Source organism: Trachymyrmex septentrionalis, unplaced genomic scaffold (genome assembly GCF_001594115.1).
Source record: "Trachymyrmex septentrionalis isolate Tsep2-gDNA-1 unplaced genomic scaffold, Tsep1.0 scaffold11, whole genome shotgun sequence".
NCBI lineage: Eukaryota > Metazoa > Arthropoda > Insecta > Hymenoptera > Formicidae > Trachymyrmex > Trachymyrmex septentrionalis.
In genome coordinates, this window is record NW_017304228.1 from 2,230,325 (window position 1) to 2,241,656 (window position 11,332).

At 32.1% G+C, this 11,332-nt stretch overlaps 1 protein-coding gene and 1 long non-coding RNA gene across 11 annotated transcripts in view; one reads left to right on the forward strand and one right to left on the reverse strand.

The window, feature by feature from the left end:
* Positions 1–4,899, forward strand: part of LOC108750145 (carbohydrate sulfotransferase 5-like) — a 9,601-nt gene extending 4,702 nt beyond the window's left edge. For 7 of the 10 annotated variants that reach the window (XM_018489444.1, XM_018489405.1, XM_018489462.1 and 4 more), the window contains 6 exons: positions 412–468; positions 1,342–1,475; positions 1,548–1,783; positions 1,870–2,068; positions 2,175–2,354; positions 2,527–4,899. In XM_018489444.1, coding sequence (XP_018344946.1) covers positions 412–468; positions 1,342–1,475; positions 1,548–1,783; positions 1,870–2,068; positions 2,175–2,354; positions 2,527–2,848 — 1,128 coding nt within the window. In that variant the 3' untranslated portion in view covers positions 2,849–4,899. The remainder of the gene's footprint in view (positions 1–411; positions 469–1,341; positions 1,476–1,547; positions 1,784–1,869; positions 2,069–2,174; positions 2,355–2,526) is intronic. The other 3 variants (XM_018489435.1, XM_018489480.1, XM_018489451.1) reach the window with 3 other exon arrangements.
* Positions 199–1,571, reverse strand: LOC108750197. Its single transcript, XR_001939417.1, has 2 exons — positions 1,491–1,571; positions 199–484 (listed from the first exon to the last, which is right to left on the reverse strand). It is a non-coding gene; the product is annotated as an uncharacterized LOC108750197 (long non-coding RNA).
* Positions 4,900–11,332: the final 6,433 nt, after the last annotated feature.

The window sequence follows — 11,332 nt, forward strand, 5'->3', positions numbered from 1 at the left end:
TTAGAGATATGAAAAGATTTGTAATATGATTAATTATCGAAGCCAGGGAGTCAATCATGTAATTTTCTAGGGCGGAAATATATGTACACACATACATACAAAAACTTTTACTTTTTACCTTTCCACGCCAAAGAAAAAGTTACATAATTGATACCCAGCATGTTTGCGCGTAAACTGACACTTTTTTATCATTTACTCTCACTCTTATCGATACAATAGATTCAATATATGAGTAATCTCGCTGCTCGCACTTGCATCCTTTGAAAACATTAACACGCTACCTAGAGAAAGAGGAAGAAAGATCATTATCTCATATCACAATTATTCCAACAGCGATATATTCGTGTACACAACGCGAGATGCACAATAGAAACGCTAAAATGTCGATGCTTTTTTCTCTCCTCGATATAGGATGTTGAGATAAGGCCGCGGACCACCAAAATCCAAGAGCCAGTAACGGTAAGCCAGGTATGCACGTATCGATCTGAATGCGTAAATGCTACCACTTATTATTAATGACTGTTTGCTGATAGAATGCCTTATCTTATCAGTAAGCATAATGTAAAGCGTAAATAGTCACGACTCTTTCTTACAGATGTAACTTCTTTTTCCTATTATCAATTTTTTTTTCTATGTTACTTATTCTAACATATAGTAAACCGTATATTTTTATTACTTCTTAAAACGTATTTATATTTGAAAAATATTATTAACGACGTTGCTTTTAATCAATAGAAGCAAATAAGATAGAATAAGTAAAAAAAATAGAAGTACTTTATATTTTTAATAAAGAAAATAAATTCGCGTTTTAATTTAAAACTTTATCTTCCTTTATTGCATGATGTCGCATACTAAGATTTACTTATTGAATTATTATTTTTGTAACGCATCTGTAACTGTTCATTGTATATGTATTTTTACTTATGTCAGCTTTTTACTAACGCATTTGCCTTGTATTATGAATTTAAATGTCTACTTTGCTTGTTTATGAAATATGAATGATAATTATCATCTTTATTACATTTTACATTTTATTTTTTTAATATAAAAAATTCTTGATATAAATATTGTTTTAAAATAAACTAACACTCGTATAATTTATATAACTTTTAAATTTGTCTTTGTAAAACTAATGAAGTGATTGAACGGCCTGCTGTAGAAATTTGCTTTTATGTGATTAAATTTCAAAATGTAAATTTATTTCTGTTTATTCTTGTTTAGGATATGTTATCACATACCTGTTACGAAGATCTAATAACTTTTAATATTGCATTTATGTAATGTTGCTAACAAATAGCGAGTAAATTGTCTATTTAGTAATTGGCCCTAATCTGCTTTCAGGCGTATATTACGGGATCCACGGACAATGCCACGATTACCGAAATTCAGGAGGTGATTGATCAACAAAGGAGAGCGATTAAAAGAGAAATGGAAAATTATGAATATCCAAATGGAAAATATGGAATAAATGTGAGGTAAATTATACGCACCAGAACATAACTTCGTATCGTTGAAAATTGAAACGTTTAACTATTACCCGTTTGTAGCAAACTTGAAGATTTAGTGATGGAGAAGGGTGGTAGACCTATGAGAAGTATAATTCTGACGAGTTGGAGAAGTGGCAGCACGTTCCTCGGTGATGTGGTAAACGCGCATCCGGCAAATTTTTATCATTACGAACCGTTGCTCGACTATGGAATTGTGCAAATCCGAGGGTCGCCGCTTGCCGAAGAATCCTTGACAAGGATACTATCTCTGTTTAATTGTGAATACAAGGAACTCGGTATATAATTTCACACATCTTTAATTTTCTATTCGCTTGAAGGCGCATCGTTTAATGATTGCATACAATTGTAATTATCGTAATAGATCGCTACCTGGATTATGGGAAGACTCATCATTGGGTATTTAATCATAATACGCATTTATGGCGGCAATGCCAAGCACATAAACGCATTTGCTGGGATCCGCGTTTCGTCTCCAAGTTTTGTCGACTTTTTCCGTTCCAATCGATGAAGCTTGTGCGGTTGAGGTTGCATGTGGCAGAGAGTCTTTTGGCCGAAGAAGAGTAAGAAATTATATGACAATCACGAGAAGATTTTAGAGAATTTTTTAGATCTAATTTAAACATTATATTCTTTTGAACCATAAAAATGTGTCTATTTGTATTGCAGTCTAGGTGTACGACTAGTTCTACTCATTCGTGATCCGAGAGGCATTCTGCAATCTAGAAAGCATAGGGAATGGTGTCCTGCTAAACCCGATTGCTCCGATCCAGCTCTGGTTTGCGAAGACATGGTATCAGACTTCAACGCGGCAATAGAACTGTCGAAAAAATATCCCCATTCTTTCAGGTATAGTATTGCATATATCATTAAAAAATTTTCCGAATAATATATTCGGTATTTACAAAAATTTATCTTACACGCAATTTTCAAACGATTTGTTAAAATCATCATCTACTTTATTAGTGATAATTTTATTGATACGAGAGATTCAAATTCAATCTTCGTGTGTGATAAACAGAATAGTGCGTTACGAGGATCTGTCTGTGGATCCCTATAAGCACGTGCAGGAGCTTTACAATTTTTACGGTTTGAACTTTCACGTAAACGTGAAGAAATTCCTGGACACGCACACGAAGAATGATGTGGGCGGTGTGTCAAGCACTTTCCGGAATTCCAAGGTCGCGCCATTTCACTGGAGGACCGATTTGGACTTCGAAGAGGTCCATGAAATACAGAAGGTATGCGCGACCGCTATGCGATTGTGGGGATACGTGATGGCCTTAAATTCCACTCACCAAAAAGACTTCGACCCTATCACAAATTATCGACTCCAGTTGTGACAGCTGGCAGACATGCTCAATGTAGATATGATGTATAGTATATCGGTATAACGAACGGCAGCAGTCAAAAGTGCCGTAGTTCATATAAATATTCTGCAAAAGGTGCTAGCGGTCCCTCAAGAAGATAGCCATGTAATGGAAATGAATGTTGATTCATTCGACAGAAAAATTTCGAAATTGTTAGCTTTGGAACGCTAAGGTTTATCGACAAGAAGTTTCTACTTCTTTGGAAGGACGGAAACGAGATACGTTCATAATTTTATATCGTATGATTAACGATCTAAACCACAGGGTGTTAGAATAAAATCCTGAGAGCTTGACATGCGACAAATTATGTCTAACCATATCGACGCAAACGCAGGTGCACTCAAAACATCTAAATATTGATAATGAATCTTTCAGGAGAGAGGAAGGGTATTTTGTGTCTAAAATGTATAAACTAATACATTCATTAATTGTAATTATAGATAGCTTGTAAAGAGATTTGTAATGATCATTACATTATCTTTTTACATCTTTAAGAAATATTCCACATATACATATAAAATGAAATTTTTATATCGATTACAGAACAAAGTGCACCTCCTCCTTCTTGGATTCATATGAAATTATCGCTAAAAACAAGACGACCAAATCTAATTTTTTAACTTACTGATCAATAGCTACGTTCAGCAAAGAAAGCGATTTTATAACTGTACCATTTTTTAATGTGATTAATCTTGTCCTTAATTCCTCACTAGATCTAAATATATAAGTCATATTCAAGAATCATATAAAATATATAATCATATTAAAGAATCTTACAACAGTTGAAAAACTGCTTTTTCTGCTAATACAGCCATTGGCACATGACAGTACTACATTACGAATGTGGAAATATAATCACATTATGGAAAAATATTTATCTAATAAGGAATGTATCATATTCGAAAGCAGTTTAGCTCTAAACTGCGAACAAAAACTGAAATTCATAATGTTAGAATCGTATCTTGTAACATCATCGACAATGTTAGAAATTTATTTCTGTACCGTCTGACAGGAAATTCTTACCAATATTCAATGTGATTCACGAAAGGACAAGTACGAACACAATATCAATTAGCTTGTTCATTCTATGGAACACTCGATCTTATCTCTTGTTCATGTCGTGATCATGACGTTTGAGAAAACGATCAGGCAGCGTCAAGGACGAGAACATGAGTTTCCATTCCACGGGCCTTCGATGCGACGAATTATTACAGAAGTATATAGATGCGACCAACTTGCCCGCGAGCGCGTGTGATTTTTATAATGTACATAGTCGTAATGGCATTGCACACTTTAGATACAAGATAGAGGTATTACTGTGAGCTGTTCGTTGGCAATTTAGAATAAGTACTTTTTTGAATCTTTACACGCTATATATTGATTATCTGGGACAGTCTGGCTGACTGGCACACCCTCTGTTATGTATTGTAGTATTTACGTTATATATTATATATAATTTTGTATTCCTCGCGTCCTTGTGTTATGCACCGAGCGCTAAATTATTATCAGCTCTCTGTAATCGATCAGACCTTACCACGCGTTCACTTAAAGTAGGATCGATTTCAATAAGCGTATATCATGTTATTAAATATTATACATAATAGAGTTTGGATATTTTGGGAATCGAGATATTACGACCCGCCTCTCTTTTATTTCGGAGGACAGTTTTATTCGCCAAGATCTTGACCCTAATTATTATTTACGTTGTTCCATTGTCACTTTGCATGAAACGAAAATTAACGAAATCAATGTGATGTTTCTCGTACATACGTACGAATGAGATATTTGGCGAGATAGCGTTGCGTACAATGTTGACGAGTCATCGACGCAACTGCTAATACAGATTTGCAATATCTTGGTGCAATCTCACGCCACTATTTCTTGAATGGGTATCTAGTCCAAGAGGAACGCGTATTACTTTGCATTTTGTACCTTAGATGTAAAGGTTCTCCAATAAAAGAATCATATTTCTATGAAATATATTTGCTATTTATTTCATCTCATTTATCATACACCTACGATCCATATTTTCTTTTACTTTCCATTTTCTTTTCCTAAAAAATAGAACAAACTTTTCAAGTAATAAAATATACTAAAACTAATTATAATATTTTATTTATCTATTGTTTCAGTAAGTTTTTAATTATCACTACACATCATAGCGTATATTTATAAAAAGCATCATTAAAAAATATAACATAAATGTTATGTTTTCTGATAAGTTTTAATTTTTCTTTGCGTTGCAATGATTTAAATCTTTTTTGATTTCATATTATAAACATTAATAAAAAAACTTAAACGTTATATAAATTATATTAATGTTAATCGTTGTTACCTGTACGTCAGATATTCTTTTAAAGAAAAGAAGCTAAGGTTCCCATTTGATAGCACATCTGCAACCAAAATAGTAATTTTAAAATCGAATATAAAAAAAAAAATTCTTTTTTTTTCTGACAACAAGATCAGCGAGGGCAAGAACCAATCAGAGAAAATCAGTATAGCGTATACTTAATAACATCATATTTTATATTTTATGATATTCCTAATATAATTTATGTAATTTAATTATTTTCTTTAATATTTACTTTTAAATAGTGATGACGTGTGAAAACAACTGACTCATAAGCGACAAATCCGCTCTTATTCCAGTAGCTGAAATTTTGTAGTTTGAACAGTTTCAACTGCAAGCATTAAAAGCTCAAACGCTGTTGTCCTTTCCACTACTACCTTCAAATAGTATCTAAATACGGATTACACACCCACACACATAATTGCATTGTTACCGCATTGCAAATTAATCAATCTGAAATTAAAACAAAATATTTCTTATATACAAAATATTTTTACAAAAAAAAAAGTGAAAATAATTATATTTCGATATCAGATTAAAAGTTAGCAGCAAGGAATTCTCAGACATATGCTTGTCAAATTTATAATCATCATACAACATTAATAAAATGTATTAAAAATAAGTAACAGTACTTACTGTAAAAAATGCTCGAAAAGATGTTATTTTGATGTACAATTTATTATATTATTGTAATTATGCTGAGCATAATGAATATTATTAGGAGTATAAATAAGTTTCCGCCGTTTTTTATCAAAAATTGGGCATTTATTGTGAAAGAACGGTACCTAATGTTTTATTCGAAGTATTATCCATCGCTAACCACTACTTTTTCCCATCTTTCTGGCAGCATACGGATACCGCGTCGGAAAAACGCTTCATCTTTTGAAGCTATCCACGAATCGACCCAATTTTTGGTATCTTCATATGATGTGAAGTGTTGCTCAGACAGGTCATGCGCCATCGATCGAAACAGGTAGTAATCAGAAGGAGCAATGTCTGGTGAATACGGCGGGTGAGAAACATATTGCGGCGCCGGTCAAAACCTACTTGGAAACTTCTCAATTAAGTATTTCCAAGTAGGTTTTGACCGGCGCCGCAACATGTGGACGAGCATTATCATGCAGAAGAATAACTTTGTCATGTCTGGAGTAGTAGTGGGCGCGTTTTTCCTTGAGTGCTCGGCTCAATCTCATCAATTGTGTTCGGTAGAGAGCCCCAGTAATGGTTTCGTTCGGTTTGAGCAACTCATAATAAACGACACCTAGCTGATCCCATCAAATACACAACATGAGCTTTTTCCCATGAATGTTCGGCTTGGCTGTCGATGTTGAAGCATGGCCAGGTGGTCCCCATGATTTCTTCTTCTTTGGATTATCGTAATGGATCCATTTTTCATCACCAGTGACTACACGGTGCAAAAAACCCTTTCGTTTATGCCTGGCAAACAGCATTTCACATGTAAAAAATTGGCGTTCAACGTTTCTCGGCTTCAGTTCATATGGAACCCAATTTTCTTGCTTTTGAATCATTCCCAACGATTTTAAGCGATGTGAAATTGCTGGTTGAGTCACTCCTAATGTAAGTGCAAGTGCTTCTTGCGTTTGGCACGAATCTTCATCCAATAATGCTTCCAATTCCGCGTCTTCGTACACTTTCGGCCTTCCGCTACGTTCTTTGTCTTATTCGGCTCAAAACTCGACAAACATTTTCACACGAAAAAAGATATAAGAGGCTTAATATTTCAAGGTTATGTTCTTGCCAGATGTCCAACCTTACGATATGACGTTTTACAGCTGACAATTTTAACTATACATACTGATAGCGCCATTGTTTCTCAAATGGCGGAAACTTATTTATACTCCCAATAACATCTTCAAATTCTTCCTTACATGTTCTCTTGCATATTTCTCATTCTAAAAAAAAAAAATTATTATTATCTGTTAATCTTGAAGGTTATTCACTTTAATTGCATTATCAGTAATACATATTAATATATCAGAAAATCATTTTATCACCACGTTTTTACGTAAGACAGGGATAACTATTTATTCATCACTTAATTATCTTGATAATAAAGTTAACTTTTACAATACAACATTATCTTTTTTTTCTTTTATTAAAAAATTTCAGACTTACATAATTCTTATTGAGGAATCCATGGACGTTGTTCAAGTTTCGAAATAGTCTTAAGCTAATACTTAAGATGTCATAACCACCAAAAAGCATTTTAAGACATTATTTAAAGCAGTCTTGAAAAAATAGAGTATGAATACTGGCCGTAGTTTCTCATTGTAGTCTCTCTTGTAATTAAGTTTTGCCTTCATCCATTTTTCAGGTGAATATCTACAATAAAAAATATATTACATAAAAAACATATGTATATCCCTTTTTTTTTTATTTTCTCATTAAAAATTAATATTTGTCAGAAATAACATTTGCGTCACATGCATTCAGATTGACTGTAGGCGGTTTTGTTTATATTCTCATCATGCGTGTATCGTTAATTAATACTGACAAAAATTATTACATATATATATTACAAAATATGTACTTTTTTAATTTAAGTAGCATGGATAACTTACATAAATGTCCGATTTGAAGAGGAAATTTATAACAAGTCGCAATCTGCTCTTCCATCTTTCTACATAAATGAGATACATGTATATTAGAATGTATTGTATTCTCTCTATAATATATCGAGAAAATAAAATAGAAACGATTTTATCAGTCAACTGAATCAGTCACAGTTCTCAGACTGGGGCAGTAATAGTTCATCATATTTATTTATGGTTGTATATCGATTGCCCACATTACTAATTGGCTAATTTAAAATAATATAATCTCATTAGTGAAGCAGTGAAAAATTATTAGAAACAGGCCCATGTGAGTGGTATGTGCAATTCAACTGTGTGCATCTCACTCCCTATATTTATATAACCAGTATTCATAGTCAATTCCTATATTTAATGAATACAGTGTTAAAATGTTTTTAATCGATCACAGAAAAGTACTAATATTTTAAAATATTATTTAAAGGGCCCGTTTACAATGAGAGAAATACAATATAGTAAATTATATAAGCCGTAAGAAATCGACCAATCACAGTTGAATATGAGGAGAACAATCGACTATGAATGATGAATTTCTTGTAGCTTACTACACAATACTCCTATAGACAGCCAATAAGCCTCAAAATAAAAACGGACTATGAATATCTGCCATAGTCCATTCATATTTTAAGACCGTCTTAAATAATATCTTAAGATGCTAATATGATTGATTTATAATATCTTAAAACCTTAAGATGATCGTATATATTCTTAGACAATACATTCTTAACTTAAAATATAAAAACCTACTATATGAATACTGTCCATAAATGTATGTAAATGTACAAAGAGAGACACATGGAAAAAGAGAGGGCGCTTGCTTCTATTCTTCTAAATTTTGACAAAGAGGAATAATTATAAAAATTATTTTTATGACGAAAAGTTAAATATTTATTAGCTTATGCATTATTTGCAAGAGAGTTTGCTGAAAATCTTTGGACACTGGCTTTAATATAAATATTTTAATAAGCTTTGTGTAATCTAATATAAAAAATTATTATATAAATATTACAAAACAATATGTACTTTTTAAATTTAAGTGATAACACAGATAACTTACATAAACACCTGATTTGGAGAAGAAATTTGTAACAGGTCACAAATCTGCTCTTCCATCTTTCTATATAAATGAGATACATGTATATTAGAATGTATTCTCTCTATAATATATCGAGAAAATAAAATAGAAACGATTTTATCAGTCAACTGAATCAGTCACAGTTCTCAGACTGGGGCAGTAATAGTTCATCATATTTATTTATGGTTGTATATCGATTGCCCACATTACTAACTGGCTAATTTAAAATAATATAATCTCATTAGTGAAGCAGTGAAAAATTATTAGAAACAGGCCCATGTGAGTGGTATGTGCAATTGAACTGTGTGCATCTCACTCCCTATATTTATATAACCAGTATTCATAGTCAATTCCTATATTTAATGAATACAGTGTTAAAATGTTTTTAATCGATCACAGAAAAGTACTAATATTTTAAAATATTATTTAAAGGGCCCGTTTACAATGAGAGAAATACAATATAGTAAATTATATAAGCCGTAAGAAATCGACCAATCACAGTTGAATATGAGGAGAACAATCGACTATGAATGATGAATTTCTTATAGCTTACTACACAATACTCCTATAGACAGCCAATAAGCCTCAAAATAAAAACGGACTATGAATATCTGCCATAGTCCATTCATATTTTAAGACCGTCTTAAATAATATCTTAAGATGCTAATATGATTGATTTATAATATCTTAAAACCTTAAGATGATCGTATATATTCTTAGACAATACATTCTTAACTTAAAATATAAAAACCTACTATATGAATACTGTCCATAAATGTATGTAAATGTACAAAGAGAGACACATGGAAAAAGAGAGGGCGCTTGCTTCTATTCTTCTAAATTTTGACAAAGAGGAATAATTATAAAAATTATTTTTATGACGAAAAGTTAAATATTTATTAGCTTATGCATTATTTGCAAGAGAGTTTGCTGAAAATCTTTGGACACTGGCTTTAATATAAATATTTTAATAAGCTTTGTGTAATATAATATAAAAAATTATTATATAAATATTACAAAACAATATGTACTTTTTAAATTTAAGTGATAACACAGATAACTTACATAAACACCTGATTTGGAGAAGAAATTTGTAACAGGTCACAAATCTGCTCTTCCATCTTTCTATATAAATGAGATACATGTATATTAGAATGTATTCTCTCTACAATATATCGAAAAAATAAAATAGAAATAATTTTATCAGTTAACTGAATCAATCACAGTTCTCAGACTGGGGCAGTATCTTGTTCATCATAATTTTTAATAAATTTTTTCTCTCTCTCTCCCCCAACTAAAATCTGGGGTATGACAATTATATCTAATATCGATTAAAGAAACAAAATTATCTTTTCTACATTAGTTGAAGTACAGCAAAAAACCAAATTTATTCACAAACAGTGAATAAATACACTTCACAAGCATATTATCACATGCTTTTAGTTTGCGTTGCATGCTCCAATATGCTCCAATATATTTCTACCATAGCTTCTAGTTACTCCAATGAGCAGTTTGGAATGAATAGAAACTGAAATGGTAGAAATATGTTAAAGCATTGGAGTATGAAACACAAACAAAACTATAAAAACATATATAATTTCCTGTTTGCAAATAAATTTAATTTTTTTGCTTTAGTACTTTTATGAGTTAAGAATTCTATTCTTAAATCTTGTGTATCCAATAATTAAAAGTTTGTATTGTTTCATAAAATAATCTCTATTTAATCTCTATATTTCTGTGTTTATAATTAATAATAAAACAATCGAAAAGTTTTACATTAGGCAATATTCTCAAATGCAAAATTATCATTTTCCAAAATTATCCATTTGCAGGTCGAAATAATTCAAAATGCAACTCAAATGAGAATGTGTGGCGGAACAAGAATCGAAATTCTTTCTCAAACATAAGAAAAACAAAATACTCACTAAAACGATTGTGATGATAAGCACAAGCTATTTAGTAGCTCTGCTCTTCGATATGAGAGAAAGACAGCAAAGAGAAGAAGGCAGCTCTACAAACCCAGCACTAAAAAACGGAAACTAAAATCGCGATGGTGTTAAAAGCATGTGGCGATACATCGCCGTGGGAATTGGTGTGATCAGAGAGACGTAAGGATTATAATCAAGAGATAATCATACGAACGAGACAAAAATGTTCATCATGTTAGAACGAAACGAAACGTGCTCAAGCTCTGCGCCGAAATATAATTGAAAAATACAATCGAGATTATTAAATTCAGGAAAAATTGTGCGCAGGAAACCTATCGCGAGATACCCGGGCGAAGTGTGCACACGGATGACGATGGATTTCAAAAATAATCTCACCTTCCCATGGTGAACCGGGACGTGCAACACGTGCAAGGACACCAACGACGCGTCCTCGGAGAGATCCAGTCGCAAAATGAACGATCAAAGAAGGCG